At 40.7% G+C, this 17,786-nt stretch overlaps 1 protein-coding gene and 1 long non-coding RNA gene across 4 annotated transcripts in view; one reads left to right on the top strand and one right to left on the bottom strand.

The window, feature by feature from the left end:
* The window catches only part of SPI1 (Spi-1 proto-oncogene), a 101,100-nt gene extending 89,159 nt beyond the window's left edge, over window positions 1-11,941 (top strand). For 2 of the 3 annotated variants that reach the window (XM_090033133.1, XM_090033132.1), the window contains exons 3-5: window positions 5,373-5,560; window positions 9,788-9,944; window positions 11,137-11,941. In XM_090033133.1, coding sequence (XP_089889259.1) covers window positions 5,373-5,560; window positions 9,788-9,944; window positions 11,137-11,453 — 662 coding nt within the window. In that variant the 3' untranslated portion in view covers window positions 11,454-11,941. Of the gene's footprint in view, window positions 1-319; window positions 433-5,372; window positions 5,561-9,787; window positions 9,945-11,136 lie in introns of all 3 variants that reach the window. The other variant, XM_090033135.1, reaches the window with a different exon arrangement.
* Window positions 1-17,786, bottom strand: part of LOC149871740 (uncharacterized) — a 98,193-nt gene that overhangs the window by 75,694 nt on the left and 4,713 nt on the right. The gene's annotated exons all lie outside the window — the stretch shown is intronic.

Below are 17,786 nucleotides of genomic sequence, written 5' to 3'. Positions count from 1 at the left end.
AGGCTAAGAAGCAAATTGCTTAACCACAGGTCTCCAGTTTACATGGACATTTGTCTCTTGCTAACTCTTCTAAATGATTACAACTATTCATACACTCTGCTGTAGAAGCAGGCCTTCAATTTAATTCTACCAGTGCTTGGAGAGGAGCATAGCAACTAAGTATCCTGCCACATACACATCAGATAAATTAATATTTATCTGTATTATGATAATGCCCACAATATACCACAGACAACCCAAATATTACACCAAGCAACAAACACAGAATAATAGAAAGGAATAAAGCATACGCACTAACTCTTTTTGCTGTTTGCTATAGATATCAACTAGCCTCAATTTAGCCATCTTCATATAAGCATCGAAGTAGTAGCAGGTCTTGAAGAAGGATGTCAAGGAGTAGAGGAAAGATGCCTTACAACCTGCTACAAGGAAGTAAGGAGTGATGTGAAAGAATGTGCAAAGGTTTTGTGGTAGAAGTGGATAAACAGAGGGGTGGTGGCACTGAGGAAGGTGAAAGAGGTACGGATTGATAAAAACTAAGAACAATGAGAACATGATATAAAACACAAACAAATAAGTAGGGAAGGGCAGAGTTGTGAAGGGCCAGTTAACTTTGAAGTATATTCCAAAAACTATCATAAATCATCAATGATAGGCCTTTGCAGGATGTGATTTTGGTATACTGGGGAAACTTCAAAGCTGGTGGTGGAGCTAAAGAAAAAGTATTGCAAGCCCAACCAAAAAAAAATCTTATGACTAATGCTCTTGTGAGGCTGTCAGAGAAATATTGCTAGACAAAATGAATACTCATTCTGACTTTGTTGACTAGAAACAGATAAAAAAAAGTCAAAATGTCTTGCTGAAATGATACACTATACCTCTGCCACTACTAGAAAAATAAAGAACAAACTACAGGAGATTTATCCAGGTACCTGTATTGTTCCATACATTTTCTTGGTACTATGATTTCTGTCGTACTGCATATTTATTTGAGGAGATACTGAAGAGCATACAACAGAAACTCACTAACATACACCCATCAATGTAAGGAGACTTATAGCACCTAAGTCAATGTAGTAAATGTAGCAAGTGAACAAACAATTTTAAAATAAATCCAGCTATTGAATCACTAGATGTATTCTTTTTCTAAGGGCAGTTCATACATGTATAAATTTAAGTATTGGCAACTATCACTGATATTATCACTGGTTTCATGATATTTGTTGGGGTGGGGGCAGGCTTTAAAGCCCCTGTTTCTGGAGGAATTTGATTGCATAAGAATTTTAGCTTTCATTTACAAAAAAAGGTTTCCAGCCTCCATAGTATTGAAGAACAGCTCTAAAGGCTCAAAAGCCAACAGACAAGTAGAAAGAACCTAATAATGATTTTATATATATATATATATATATATATATATATATAAAAAATAAAATATAATATATTGTCTCTCTCATATATATATATGAGAGAGACAGTGAGCAATCTCATGATGTTTTGGGTCCTGACAAATACTTTCTGAATGCTTTGCATTGGCATAACTGGAATTATCAGTTTTGTTAATTAGTAATGTGAGAAGTAGTAAGGTTCTGCTATCATTATAGATGAGCCACAATTATTTGAGAAACAGCATTTCACTGAGCAGGGAGTGTTTCTGTAGAGAACCAAAAAAGCAGCATCCCTCAGTATTCTCTCTTATTTCCTCTACGGGTTTTTGTTGGCTTGCTTCTGGAGAGGGACAAGATACAGTGACTCTTCTTCGCTGAGATACCTTTTCATAGCTGACTTTACATCTTACTGGTGTATCTTGCTAATACTCACCTAGAAAAGACAAGAGAATGTCATCTTCTCTGGAATAAAGGAGGAGCTATTCTTCAACTATTTTTCTCACACACAGACCAAAACCATCATCTCTATATTGGATATAAGCATGGAGCCTTTCAGTCCACCAGTACAACCAAACCACCTTCTTTTTGTGTAATGAGAGGAGTTCAGGATTCATCATCTGTCCTTCCTTTAACCTTTCACTACATAAAAGACCAAAACAAACACAATCTCCATATTTCTAAAACAGAGAATTTTTTTCACATCCTCTTTCACTTCAAACGAAATTTCTCAGAATTACTCCTGTGTGTAGACCTAACCTGGCTTTTACTGACATTGTCCTTGAACCACAAAATAGACACTTTCATTTTAAGATTATTTTTCTCCTTTCTTCTCTCTCCTTTTTTATCTTGGTGAACATTATAGAACAACTATACCTCATAACCAACTTCAGATCTACAAAAATGTAAAAGAAAAGAGTCACAATTCAACTGATATATCTGTAGAGGCAGCTATTTATATCTTCTGCTGTGCACTACTGGCACCTGACATGGTGCAACATACCTATCAACACTAGAACACAATAATTGTAGAGTTATTTGGCAAGAGAAATAGTTTACCTTTTACTGTCAGTGAAATGTACTGAATTAATGAACCTTTTTTCCCCCGAGAAGAATTAAATCATAAATAGCTCACTGATAAATAATTCACTAAAAAAGAAATACTGTCCTCCCTCTACAGTGGTTGTTGAATATCTGGGTGCAGTATTTCACATACAGAGAGACGCATACACATATTGCGCTACACTAACATCTGACCCAGAGCAGTTTTGTTATATATCTGTAGTATGTGGCTACAGTGTTTAACTTCCAAAATGGTACATTATTCACATTACCATCATAAGTTTGAAATGCAGAAACTGTTTACAGTACTTCAGCATCAGAGAATCCAACTAAAAATGAAAACCATGTCTGAGTAGGCAAAGTATGACAATGATTAGCTGGGATAGGCGTTAGAGTTTTTGAAGTTAGCGTACTGGTCAAGAAAAACCTAGAAGAGAGGTGTGAGGGTAGCAGAAGCCTTGAAACAGGTTCCAACAAATAAAGAGACAGCCAGAGGCACAGAAGCAATAATTGCTATTAAAAATTCAAGCCCATGTGCTGAGAGAATGGCTAATCATCTTATTTAGGAGTGAAGATCATGAAGGCTGCATATGAATTGTAAATTCCTGTCTCTTCAGCAAGCTAGTCACTGAGGGTGGGAAACTCCAGCATAAAAACTTAAGTGAACACATCTGGCATCTAGCCTCTTTGTATTTCCTCCTGAGCTCTGCTTCCCATAACATTTCAACTGATCTCAATGTTTGCAACGTGCCACATAGAGGGGATCTTTGGAAAACCCAGAACCAGTCCATTAATGACTTTTTAAAGATAAGTACTAGAATGGTGAAGCAGATCCAGAACAGTCTAATGAATGAACCAGCACAGAGTGCAGAACACTCCTGTAATGTGCTCACATTAATTTATTACATAGAAAATAGGCTGCTGTCTTTTGGACCAAATGGAAAATCCATGTGGCTTTCATGTCACTTGCAGGTATGGAATTTTGCAGCAGATTAGCCTGGGGAAAGACTGAATCCCAGTGACATAGTTTCACATGAAAAGAAAGAGGTCAGTCTCCTAGCCAGATAAAGATGCCTCTGATAGGACAGTCCAAGGCCTCCAATAAGAACAGTCTAGGTAACCCCTAGGGTCCATTCTCACACAACTTGCTATCTCATGGACTGAGATTCTCAGGCTAGATGTAACCAAAAAACCTTCAGGATCCTCCTGTATCCTACAGGGACCACTTCCTCTTTCAAGTGGAAGTAAAACTCTCTCACATTGCAAGGTATAAAGAAATCACCACCATGTTTCTTTCATCTCAGAAAATTTTAACTTTTGGACTCTGTCAAATTCCAGATGTTGTCTGTAGAAAATGTTACCCAACAAAAAGGTAAAGGAGTATAATTAGTGAGTCAACCTATCGACTACCTGGCTATTACTGTAGATACCCATTCATCCCCTCCCATACAGAGTGATTCTGGATAAAAAAAGTAGAAAGGAAGAAATTTAAAGGTTGGTAGCAAAAAGTGGTCTGGTAGAGAGACTCAGACAGAAAGAATTTCTACAGACCCTTACCACTCCTATGAGGAGACAAAGATAGCTTATTTCTCCTTTCCTGTACTATTTGCTATTTTTTTTTTTTGTGAACACATTGTCTTCAGTGAAGACAATCCTGTTCAAAATTGGTGTCTGTATTTTCAAAACCCTCTGTCAGATTGTCCCTAGTTACCCAAAAGATTGCCTCTCCCACAGTGACTACTATAGCTCCTGTAGCAGCTATATTCTATTGCAACAACTATCAACCCATGAACTCATCTGTTTAAAAAAAACCACCTCACTGCAGTTACAACTAAATGCAAAACTTATCTTTTTAACTTAGCTTTGCCTCACTAAGTTTTTCACACAGCCACACCCAAATGTAGATACTCAACTCACTCATATGTACAAAAATAAGCAAAAATACCAAAAAACCTCCCCTACAAATCCTAATCAAGCTATTTTTCTTACAGGCTGGGAAGGAGGAGAGACATTTCTTCCTCTTCTTTTTTTAAACTTGGGGTTTATTTGCCAATGGGAGACATAAGTACTGGATACCTACACTTGGATCAGCATGCTCAGATCTGTCCATCACACTATTAGAAAGATGTTGGCAGGCAGGGGGGCATTCAGGGAAGAGTAAACACATAATTAGGGGGCTAGAAATATTGAATAATATGGAAAGATTAAAAGCTAAATACATACAGCTGGGTTAAGTGAAAACTAAGGACATGCTGGGATTATGTGGGATGATACATGACAACAATCTACAAGTGAAGGGTGAGATGAAACTGATTTTGGTTTAGGACATTACAGAGAGCGAGAATTAAAAGAAAAGGTGTATGAAATAAAAGGAAAATTCAAGCTAAATGTCAGAAAGGGCTTTTGACATGAGCTATATAAGCCTATAGAATACATCTGCAGAGACATCATGGAAGATCCATCAATTCAAATGTTTAAAGACAAATTTAAAAACAGAGTGCACACAATTTGTGTATAAAATTACTGTAGCTTTAAGTGAAACTGAGCTCACAAAGCCTCCAACTTTCCCTTGTTGGATTCTGAATTGTGCACAGTTGATACAAAATTCTGAAGATCACTGGATATTTGGGGACAGCATGAGATGGACAATAATCTAAAACTGAGGAGTGTTTCAAATTTAATTTCAAAATTATATACAAAGGTGAAGGAGTTGCTTTAAGCTGACTGAATCACCCTCAAAGCATATCAGAGATCAGAGAGAGGAGATTTTACCAACAGAAGGCTCTACGTAGATCAGAACTGAAAATAAGCAGGCCTCATTATGGAGCTTGTCACTAGGAGGGTTGGGGAGAATAAGAGAACTAAGAGAGCAGATAAATGCTCAGGCTTCTTATTCCTCCATTAACACATTGTTTTTATTTTCCTTAGAGCATTACTGGGACTATCATCCACATCACATGCACAGTGAATTTGAGAACTTCGGGGACAATCACTTCACAGAACTCCAGAGTGTACAGCCTCCGCAGCTGCAGCAGTTGTACCGGCACATGGAGATTGAGCAGATGCACGTTCTAGACTCAGGGCTCCCTGCCCCACATATTGGGCTCAACCACCAGGTATGATTTTCAACCTTTGCACAGAAGTCAGAATGGCATAAACGGCAGAGAACAAGGGGCATCAGAGTGCATAGTGCTATGCCAAATGTATTAGTCAACTGTATGCTAAGAGTTACTACTGCCCATGAACATTTGATATAACACACTCCAAGGAGAGGATTAAAGAGAAGTCCTGGTCTAAAGTTCTGAATAATGTCTGGCCACACACAACCAGGCATCACCCCGCTGACTCACAGAATGCCTTAATTGCTGAAAGAGATACGCTTTTCAGACCTGTGTGCAAAAAGGTAATTCACTGCACAGAGGACTTTGGGATTTCAAGATCTGGTTTCATTACAATTCAGAATAAAGACCAACAACTTTGAAATTCTCTGCCACAAGAGAGAGTGGAATCCTGGGCTCAGGGGCCTGGAAGCCCCACTGTCCCCGACTAAGCTGAGGAGCCAGGCAGGACTACTTCAGAACATTGTCTCCAAAAATGTTTTAATTTAAATGATATTGCAAATTCTTCTTTTTTTGTAAAGTTTCTTTGGAATTTTTTAACCAGCTCTGGTGATTTTACAAGGGGATAATCCATAGTGTTTCCAAAGGGAGACAGATTCCAAGTAATTTTTCCACATTGAAACAACAGAGGTCAGAGCACCTAGGTTTTTTACCTTGTAAGTAGAAAGGACACACAATATTGTGCTTTTTCTGTACTAGGATTTTATACTAAGTCACTTAAACACAACCACTTTCTGCAGTGAAAAGCAAAGGACCTGGGTCTAGAATACTAAGCATGTCTGAACCCAAAAGGAGTTCCCTTACATTGCAGAGCAGCCAGGCTAAAGGGGACTAGCAGTTGAAGATTAAAACATAGATCCCCAGGAACTTGTCCAAGCTCATTATTGAGAACAATGAGAACTGCATGATTTGAGAACAAGGAATTTCCTAGGGGCAGACAGTACCCAAACTGTATGCAAAATACACGAAAAGCAGCAAAATCAAAGGTCAAAGGGAGCTTCTTACTGGCCACAATGATATCATAGTTGAGATTTTGCCTGCACACAGGTTAGCTATTTTGGCCATCTCTATTCAAAGAAAACAGGATACATATCTATATATATCTATAGATATATAGGTATATATTTCTGATTAAAAAAAGGCATACTAGAAAATACCCTGAATTGGGGTGGCAAATTTCTATACCAGCAGAAAAATTATCTATTGCAAAGCCCCCTAAATTTGAGTTCTCAATAATGTTTCAACAGTATGGAAAAATACAGACCTTCAGTACAGGTGCAAAAAGAAAATCAGGTGCAAAGAGACTGGCAAAAAGTGCCTCCTAGGAAACCAACCTCTGGTAGAATTTCAAGCTGTACAGGTTCTAGTTCTAAGACAAGCTGCTGCAGTAGAGTGACCGGATCCAAGTCAAGACTGAGAATTAGAACGGGCCCTGGCCAGTTTCCTAAACAGCACCAGAGAACAGCAGAGGTGAATTATGTTCATTCCACTGTTTTGTTCTACTCAACCATCATCACAGATTTCAGGACAAGGGGCATATGACTAATTCTATTCTGTCCAAGTCCTCTCCAAAAAGTTACCTGGGCCGCAACTGTAACCTCCTGGTCAATGCATCTCATGGGTCTACCATTATACAAAGTTGCAGAGAATGTGAAGTGTTAGACTCATATCACCACCTCTAGTTAGGAGTTTTAGCTGTTTCACTCAAGTTGCAGCTGCTCATGCAGTTAGTACCGGAGATGGTTCAATTCCTGGTGCAGGAGCTAACAGAATAGGCATCACAAAAAAACAGTAATTTCAAAACTTTTTCAGGGAAACAGAAACAGGAGACATTTTTGTCCTTATACTGAATATGCCTGTTACCACATCCATTGCTGTCATGTAAAATCACAATAGTAATATGCTCTTGAAGAAGGGACAAACCAAAAGTTTGCCCCTAATTTTTGTAGCTATTACGTCATTCTCCAATTTGAGATCTAAGCTGTTCTTGGGCAAGTCTTTCTGAATAAATCTTTCCAGGTTGCTCATCACATACTGTCTGTTAAGAGTTGTTAAGAAAAGACAGGCTGCTTGAGAAGAGAAGGAAAGAATGCACAGGGGACTTGTGAAGAGGAGTGGACAAAGGAAAATGACAAATGTAGCTCCAAGGTAGCAGCAGTATGTGGAAAGTAGCCAGCAGTTTCTGAAGTCTTCCCCTCTCCATGATTGCATTAATAGGCCTCTGAAAACACCCCAGCAAGAACATTGTGACTTATTGCATAATATCTTCAGGACATTGGACATATCACACATACTGAATTTCACACATTGGTGCAATCACTGTTACCAAAAATGTAGCAGAAATGGAAATCTATGTAGCATCAGGACAGCTCACCCAACCCCCTGAAGCACTGTGTGCACCTTCTCTCATACCTTTCCACTGGAGGCACCATACTCTTCCCCCTCCCCTCTCCCCACTCTTCCTGCAGGCATCATTTTCTTTTCTCTGTTCTGCCTACCCTGAGCTTCTGTAATCTCCTTCTCTCCAGAGGGACAATTTGTCTGCTGTAAGTGGCAGCAGTCCACTCCCAGTTCCCTCCCCCCATCTTTCTCTTTTTTCCTACCCCTGAGGCTGCAGCTTGTTTAACTGTAAAATGCTAAAGGTGACTCTGTGGTGAGGGCTGGAGTTTCACTCTTGGGGATCTGACAGGAAACTTACACACACTCTTACCCAATCCTGGCCCTTCCTGCCATGCTCGTCTACAGCCAACCTGCTGACTCACTAACCGCCAGCTGCTGCACCCTTCAACTAACCACTTGCACACAACTTATTGGGACATTTCAGGCTCATGTAAGACTCATCAGAAAGGGATCAGGCGTTCACTGTTGGGTGGGTGCTGTGAATCACAAACTGACCATCCCTCCCCTATCTAATGCCTATGACTGGGGTAATGGTGTCACACACAGGACACTGTCTTCCATGCATGCTGGAGGGAAGGAGTAGTGTCTTATCTCTGTTTCTAGAGCTACCAGTTTAGAATATTTCACCTGTACCATATTTGAACTGGTGGGAGTTGTTATAGAAAGGAGGCTGTTAGTTCCTTACTCTTCCCTACTTTTAGCTGTACTTAGATGCACATAGCAGTGTCCTTCCATTGGTGGCACAGAACCAAATTATAGCTTCCCTTATTGTTAACCATTTTTGTGATCGTTTATATCTCCCCTGCCTGACTTCGATGTGATTCATCCAGAATAATATGATATACTACAACGCCTTGTTATCCCAAGAGGAACAGGAAAAGGGTCCAGATTTTTTCCTGCACAGAGATCTGCTTAGCACAGGAAGTAGGGATAGCCATCAAAGAGTTGTTTTCAGCTGTCTCCTTCCCAAGCTGCATCTGCTCCAGCAATGTTGTGCATTAACTCATACCAGCTGGTTATGATCCCTAAGGCACCAGATGCCAAATGAGCAGTGGCAGAGATAAATTCATCCCTGTTCCTGACCAGGCACCATGTAATTCAAGGACATCCTCAAGGCCAACTTGAAAAAAATTCAACATCAACATCAACTCATGGGAGACTATCACCTAGGATCACCCCAAATAGAGGAAGAATCTGTTGCAAGGATCTCAGTACTATGAAACCTCATGACAACAGGAGATGGAAAAGTGAGAGTGGCAGAACCAGTGTGTTGTGGACCGAATCAAGCATCCAGAGCCATGCACCTTGCATGGAAACACGCGCCCAAGCTGCAACAGAGTCTGTTGATCCTGGATCAGTCTCATCAGCCACCTTCAGACCCACAGATAAGACACTCATGGAAGACAATCATCCTTGACTGCATGGACTGACAATGAAGATGATCACATGGATTAGAAAGGGAGGATTACTTAACAAGTGAGAAAACTGAGACCCTGAGGACTGACATGATTTATATAGGTTTAGAGGATGTAGACTAAAATCTGTTTTTGTCTCCACTTATCTGCTTTATTCCACCCTCTCTTAGAGGGGCTAGATTATAGAAGACATTGTTTTACAGGAGAATATCAGATAAATAAGTTTAAACTGCTTCATATTTATTTTGAATTGCAGCAATTAAGTCCCTGGCTATTGTCCTAAATAATCTCGTATATCTGTCACTTTTCCTCACTTTCTCTGTAACTCTCCCCACCACCCCTACCCTTTTTCACTTGGTGCCCCTCTCTTTGTCTCTTTCCTTCCACCATTCTTCCCCACCTCCTACAGGTCTCCTATTTGCCCCGGGTGTGCCTACAGTACCCATCTCCACACCAGCCCAGTTCTGATGAGGAAGACATGGAGAGGCAGAGCCCACCTTTGGAGGTATCAGATGGGGAGACTGATGGTGTAGACCCAACTCCTGGGATTATGCATGGAGAACCAGGTTAGTAAACAAAAAGAGGCCACATGTGCAGATCGCATTGATATGGTGTTGATGGATGATGCTGTAAAAACAACTAAGCTTGTAAGCTTTAGCTTCCACTGTCTCCTCACCTACTTCCTGTCTGCCGAATGTTTAATGGCCAAATCCTTATCTATCCCTGACTTCATATCTATGTACTCTTGCCTTTTTCCTCTGCTCTGCTTGCTAATTCAGCATCTTCCCATTTACAATTTGGCTCTTTCTCCTGCCATTTAATCCTCTGATTCCACTGTACCAGCCTTCTTGGAACAGTTTCCCTCTGTGGCGTAACTAGGGAGCAGCAGGGGAACTGCCCCAGGCTCCAACTGGAGGGGGAGGGAAGGGTGAGAAAAAGAAGCTGCTGCTGGTAGCCACACATTTTTGATCATGAACTGGAAGCTGCTACTTCCCCCTTGTCCCTGGTGCCCAGACATGTCTCTACACTACTGGTTTCCATTCCCCACTGCCCTCCACCTTACTGCACCCCATTCCTTTCTAGAAGGCAGCTCTGAATTCATCTCTTCTCTGGATGTTACAGTTTGTGCATCTTGACCAGTCACTCAGCCCTGCTTCTTCTCTTAAATCCAGCACACATGTCCCAGAGCTTGATCCAAAGCCCTGTAAAGTTGGTGGGATCAAAGCAGGCCTTGGATCAGAACCTTAGTTCCATGTTCCTACCTTTTCTAACTTGATATTAAATTACTAGATAACTCAGAGCATTAATACAGTGCACTATATATTAGAAGTCTTGCACAGGTATTAGTCTTCACAACACGTCTGGTAGGTAGGCAGATGGGAGAACTAAGGCCCTGATTTGCAGAGTGGCCAAGCATTCACAGCTTTACTTGAAATCAGTACAAATCTGCATGCTCAGAACCTCTATGAATCAGGCTTTAAATCACTTGCCTGAAGCTGCAGAGAAAATTAGTGTCAGAGCTGAAATTAGATCTCTGGAATTCCTAGCTCTGTTTTTCGCTTAGAACAACAGATCACCCAACACTGCACTGGGATCCACTACTGTAGCTGCTGCACATCGAAGAATATATGCGATTGACATGTTAGCCAGAAAAAAAGGGAAAAATGACACAAACTGTACAAACTCCCCCATTCCGTGCAACACAACTGAAGCTCCAGAGTATTCTCCTCACTGCCTCTCTCTCTGTCCCTCACACAGGAAGCAAGAAAAAAATTCGTCTGTACCAGTTCCTTCTGGACCTTCTTCGCAATGGAGACATGAAAGACAGCATCTGGTGGGTAGACAAGGAAAAAGGCACTTTCCAGTTCTCCTCCAAACACAAAGAGGCACTGGCAAACCGCTGGGGCATCCAGAAGGGTAACCGCAAGAAAATGACCTACCAGAAAATGGCACGGGCTTTGAGAAACTATGGCAAGACAGGGGAAGTCAAGAAGGTCAAAAAGAAGCTGACCTACCAATTTAGTGGAGAGGTTATGGGAAGGGCAAGCAGCGATAGGAAGCATTATCCTCACTGAGTACAGGTCTTGGGAGCCTATGCAAGAAAAATATATTAAGACCTCCTGGCTGGATGCCAGTAGAGGAGATGGATGCATCTTTCTCTTTTCTTCCTGTGCCCACCTCTCTACCTTTACAGGGCCCTTAACATCCGAAGTTTTGGTACGAATTCCCTTCTTCATCATCTGAGAATCCTAAAGATAACAGAATTCTTTGCTTCCCTCCAACAAGCTGGACAGAGTTGGGAAATTTAAGAAATGTATAAATATATTATTGTCAGAAAATATTTGTTCAATTGTATTGTAATTAAAGAATACAACTTGAAGTTTTGCCTTCAAAGGTGATGCTGTGTACCTTGTGGCACTGCATTAGCTTACAGCTTTGAAACTAGCATTAATACAGGCTCTGCTGCAGCTCTCAACAGCTAGAGAGACGTTTGCAGATCTTGGAATGATACTTATTATGTTTAAATAGTAATAACTTGTATATATTTAATAAAATTTGCTATAATGAAGCCTTGGTACTTGTATGATAGACAGCTGTTTCCCAGACTAGTCTCAATTGTGTTCCTGCAGTAACAACTCAAAAGTGTGGTCCCTTGCATAGAGAAGAAGAGGCTACTAAACCTTATCCATACTTCATCTCTCTTCCAGCTTCTCACTACCCTGAAAATAAAAAAAATTGAATAAAATAGGGAGAGCACATCACTACAAAGGAGACTACAGCACTCTAAATCACCAGGAATTTAAAACATGAACTGGGATGCTTGGAGCAGTTTCAAAAGGGGAGGGGAAGCTGCAGCAGCTGTTATGCTGTAACAGTAACAGTTAGGTGTACAGAAGCCTATACCACTGTAGAAAAACCACTCCAAGTCTAACTACTTCATCCCAAGTTAAGGGTGAAGCTATTTAGCTCACTTGTACTGCTACAGATGCATGCACATATAGTAATAAGAGTGTAACATGGACTGTATGCACTCCCAAGCTACAGCATGCTCCCTCCCTTTTTGAAAGCATGCTGAGTTTGTATTTGTCCATGCTCAAAGATTGGAGGTCAATACTGCTCTGCAGCTTGCACCATCATTTCACACCCATGTGAGAAAGTACAAAGGGGATGTAAATACTACGAATTCAGTATCCACCACTCATTCATGCTATTTTATACCCCCACTTTACTTTAAACATAGCTGATCTGACAACCCATGTTCTTGTAGCCTCTATGCACTTCTGTAAGGCAAACAATATCTTATAACCACTTTGCACAGATACATTACTGCAGAAAGTGCAAAGTAATGGAGATTTAGGCCCTAAGGATCAGTAGCAATGCAAAGTAAGCACCAACTACACTGAATTTCATAAACAAGAATTCAGGTGGTATTAGGAGAATGTTAAAATTTCTTGACTATGGATAAGCATTAAAAAATCAGAAATCATTACAGTAGCATATGGCTGTCCAGTTACATGGTCATAGGCTATCAAAACAATAAAATGTTTACCACATCCTGAAATACACATAGGAAATATCATGACAAACAGTCCAGGAGTTATATAGAAGATGCAAGATATCTATTCAACCTCATGATATAGATCCCATAAGACTATCTAGAAAATATAAATTAATTGTTAAGGCAGCTGGAACAGAGAGTAAATGACATAATGCAGGAGACCAAAGAAGATCAGACAGGCAGCTTTGAATTAAAGAGTTTGATTTCTATTTAAAAATACTAAACAATGGCACAGGTCACTAAACATGCTGATTAAAGTATGTAGGACAGTAAAAAACTTTATGTCTTACATCTTGATGCTGCAGGTGCTCAGCACCTTTACCTCCCATTGAAACCAAGAGAAGTTCAGTGTTCACTACCTTGTACTTGCCCTTCAAACTACAGCCTAACTTTAGGCACTTATCTACAATAATACTTTCATTGGGAAAGTAGAGCCTGATGTCATCACTGGGCCTGCAGTAATTCGCTGGAATCAGGCAGGAAGAAGTAGTTGCTTTAACAGAATGCATAATGCTATTTTCTGCCAAGTATGTATTTTTTCCAGTGGCCTGGTTCAAAAATATGGTAAATACATTTACTAATGCTGGAAATAACAGAGAATCACATCTGGCCAAGGGCTTTAAAACTTTCTCTATCTAAGACAGCAGTTATTCCAAGGGAATTGTTTGTTTTCTTTTAATTTTAACAAAAAGCTTTCAGCTTGATTTTAGATCACTGTTTTTTAGAGACCCTTCACAGCATTGGTAAAACTGATATAAGAAAAGCCTTTTCAATTTAGAAATAAATCCACAATCTTTGTGTACTGCATAATCAATCAGTATTCAAAACTGACCCCTCTCAAACACCAGCTGCCTCAACCTGGAAGGCTTTAGGATTTGAGCCAAAATTGTTAACTCGGTCAGTTCTAAGACAGTGCTCAATGGAAGGACAGAAAAAACTGCTACCACTGTCATGGTAACTTGGTAGAAGTCTTGGTAACTTCTTCAGTGTAGAACTTGAACCCGAGACATTATTATCTGTCCTGACTTTTTCCTTGGCTGCAACCTTACCAAGAACAAGATATTTTCCCTCTCTAACACAGCTTCACAGGAAAATAGAGAATTAACTCCTCTCTTCATGAAGCATATCTTTAATCCAAACACAGCTTGCAAAGCACATTTCATCTTGAAAATACTGACTACTTATGGTAATGTAGTTTGATGGACAAGGATCATTTCCTTCTCCAGGAAAACTATGATGGTTCCAATGTAGCTCATCTGTTGTGAAAGAAAATATGCCAGAACAAATGGCAGACCTTAAACCTGGAATTTAAGCTCACCAGGTTGTGCTCTCAGATCTCAAGAGTTCTCCCTTGCTTTCCTATTTTTTTAAGACATAGTTGAGAAAGAAAACAATAAATAACAATCGAACAAGAACTCATATAAAATAAAACTTGGAATTTGGGGGAAAAAACAGATGAGCAATATGATGTCCAATACCCAGGGGCATTTGTAGACGGCACATTAAAGCAAGTTAAATGCCCTTTTGCACCGCTTTAATGGGGCTGCTGTTCGCACGAGTTTGCAAATTTGGTAGCATATTGCACATTAATTCCAGCCACTGTAGCAAATTTGGCAGCATAATGCATCTTAAATGATTTTGGGGCACAGCAAATGATTTTGGGGAGCAGCAAACTAAAACACCTCCAAGGAGTTTTAGTTTGCTACCTTGCAGCCACAGAGGGAATTACCAGGCTCTGTGCAGCTCCGGAGCTGTGCAGACAGCCCCAGCAGGCAGCCCGGCAGCAGCCCAGGAAGGCAGGCTACACTGAAGGAAAAAAAAAAAAAGAAAAGCAGCGAGCCTGATCTTTTTTTTTTTCTTCCCTGGAGCCTGCTTGCCTGAGCTGTGCAGGGGCCCAGTGCTTCCCTCCACAGCTGCGGAGCCCCCTGGGACCGCCAGAGCCGGGTGCCTGTGGGCAGGTGCTGCCTCAGGGGGGCCACCACTGCCGTGGAGGAAAACACCAGCCCCCACCCCCTTGCAGCTCAGGGACTGCTCAGCCCACTGGTTTAAAAAAACACCGCTTCAATTTAAACCCCCATGTATCTACAAATGCCCAGGAGTCTAAAGAAGGAGGGGTCTGAGGGCTTGTTTAGAAACAGGACTTGAGAGCAGTTGCTTTGCACTCTTATTGAAAATGTCATTCCCTATACTGGTTTCAGGCGAGTGCAAGAAGAAGGTAGACTCTGAAAAGGGAATCTATGAAAATAATGCTTTGGAGAACAGGAAATATTTATTATTTTTAAATCTAATTCAGATACGTATTTAATTTAATAAATAGCAGTTTTAATCTCCAAAACTGAGATCTTTTTTCTCTTCCTCTTGTAAATGTTTTGAAATACTGTTTCTAAAAATATTAAATCCCCATCTGTGTCTGATTAGGTTTTTCATCTGCGGCATAAGGAGTTTGAATTATCACATGCCACAGCTGTGAAGGGGACCAAATGGTCCTTTTCAGCAATCATATCTGTTTTGCCTTATCCAGCTCCACTCTTCTGGATACCAGGTTCTCTCATCAAGCTAAACTGTCTCCGTACCACTGCAGGCTGAAGCAGGGGCTATTCTGTTGGGGGGAAAACCTAAATACATGAATGACACTCACCAGCTCTGAGGAACACACAGTCTTTCCTGTTGGAGTTCACTTCAGTCATAGAAATGCAAAAGTAGTGAAAGAATTTGACCTAGGTCATTGTTGAAAAATGGAGTCATAATTATTAAAGCCTCCCAGGCACATTTTTGATCCCTCTTCTGGTGGGGATCATCAATGATTCCTTCAAGCAGAACATTTCTTCAGCCTACCAACCTGAAACACCTGATTTTTCATCCTGTGTCCAAAAATCCACTGCATACCTAACAGTTACTGCCTGGTTCCTAATTAGTCCTTTCAGAGCAATGCTACATGAATAAATTATTAGTGACTTCAGTCCAAAAATACCTAACCTCCAAAAATGTTTTAGATGCTTTTCAGTGTGCCCTTGGACTAAGGTATAGCACATAAACTACCAGTTGCACTGTGCCACATTCTACACATGCCTATAGAAACCCATAGAGAAACCATCTTTGTTAGTACCAGTAAAGTTGGGGGGATGCTGTAGCCATGATGGTCCAGATGAAATGTGAGAGGCAAGGATTTTTGTGGATGATATCTTTTATTGGACCAACTGTATATTTGAGAGGCAAATAGACTTTTGGGTACTACTGTACCCTTCCTCAAGACCTGACCTCAAGATACCAGACCTGAGGTTAGAGCTCAAGGAAGGGTACAGTGGTACCCACAAGCTTGCCTATAACCCTCCCAACTATACAGTTAGTCCCATAAAAGATATCATCCACAAAAATCCTTGCCTCTGTTAGTTCTGCTCACTTAAGAGACCTTTAACACCATCAGTTCTGAGTAGTCCCTGATACAACTCAGAGACAGAGCTGTATTAAATCTGACCACTCCTCCTCTACCTGACCCTCCAATCACATTACACTTGTACACAACTTTCAGTCATAACACCCAAGCAAACACACATACATTCTACTCCTTCTATTCATTCTTTATCTCATTCTTTGTTAAGCTGAACCTCCTTGGTCTTACTTTCAAGTCTCTGCACAGTGCCAAATTCCTTGCTTAACTCTTTGTCCTCATTTCCAAGTACAGCAGGGCATGCACTCTATATTTTTGCCAGCTTCTCCTGCCTCAGTGAATATTTTAGGCATCTATCTTATCTAACTTTACAAGCCTGAAAAGCTGTTACTCAGAAATGTCAGTATACTTTTGACACTTACAGATTCTATTTTGCACACTGGCAAAACAGAATTGTCCTGCATGGCTGGGCATATATCTGCCAGAAATAAATGAAGTCAAGCCATCTCATGTCTTAGCCCAATAATTTAGTGGTTATGGCAATCACCTACATTCCAGGTGAAGGCTGGCTAGGCGGCTGGATGTGTCCTAGTGGTTGGAAGACCACACCAGCAAACAAGTTATAGGTTTGTTAGAAATGGAGTATTGTTAGAAATGCACAGCTTGCATCTTGCACCTGATAAGAAAGAAACACTGCCAAGGACTTTTTTCCTTGCCCAGCCTTGCCACAGCTTTTCTTATACTAAATCGCAGACTCTCCCCCAGCTTCTCCCTAGCCTTTCTCATACAGATTACAAAAGCTGGAATTCAACTGACTGTGTCCTTGAAAGGGGGGGGGTTAAACTCTTGGTGACCTATAGTAGTCTCTGAGCATGCTTAATTAGCTGATGCATATTTACCTCTCCGCCCTGCATACTTAAGTAGTTAATTATAATATACATGCGATGTATGTAGTGATGTAACCACATGTATGCTTGTATGAAACGGAAGTGAGCTGTAAGAGTTCCTGTTTCTGCACACGTGCCCAGGAGGAAAAAGATAAATACAGCCTGCAAAATTCCTTGGTGGGTTCAGAGTAATCTGAGTTTTTGACTTTGCTCTGACCCTATTTGCAAATACACCTTTTGTGCCATCTAATGAGTGTGTGTCTGTGATTTTGGTGGCCTCTAGAGAAATGAACTGCTTTAAGCATCAGGTTCACACCTCCTTTAGATGGGAAAGGGAAAGGACAGCTTAGAACTTAGGTCTCCTGCTTCCTGGGTAAATGCCCTAAATAGTAGGGTATTAGGTTAAAACATGGGAAAGCTCCTCCTCCATCCTTTCTCCCGCACCTTACTAATCAAGAGATTTTGTCCAGCTACACTTTTGGGACTTACCTAAACTTATGTTCATACCCAGGTGAATGTATAGTGCTGTGTACCACCTTAGCAGGTCCTGGCCCTAGTGAGCATGATCACACTG

The sequence above is a fragment of the Crocodylus siamensis genome, chromosome 2, assembly GCF_052110815.1.
Source record: "Crocodylus siamensis isolate JL-2025a chromosome 2, ASM5211081v1, whole genome shotgun sequence".
NCBI classification, from domain to species: domain Eukaryota; kingdom Metazoa; phylum Chordata; order Crocodylia; family Crocodylidae; genus Crocodylus; species Crocodylus siamensis.
Note: the sequence above shows the minus strand (reverse complement) of the source record. Positions and strands in the feature narration are given on the sequence as shown.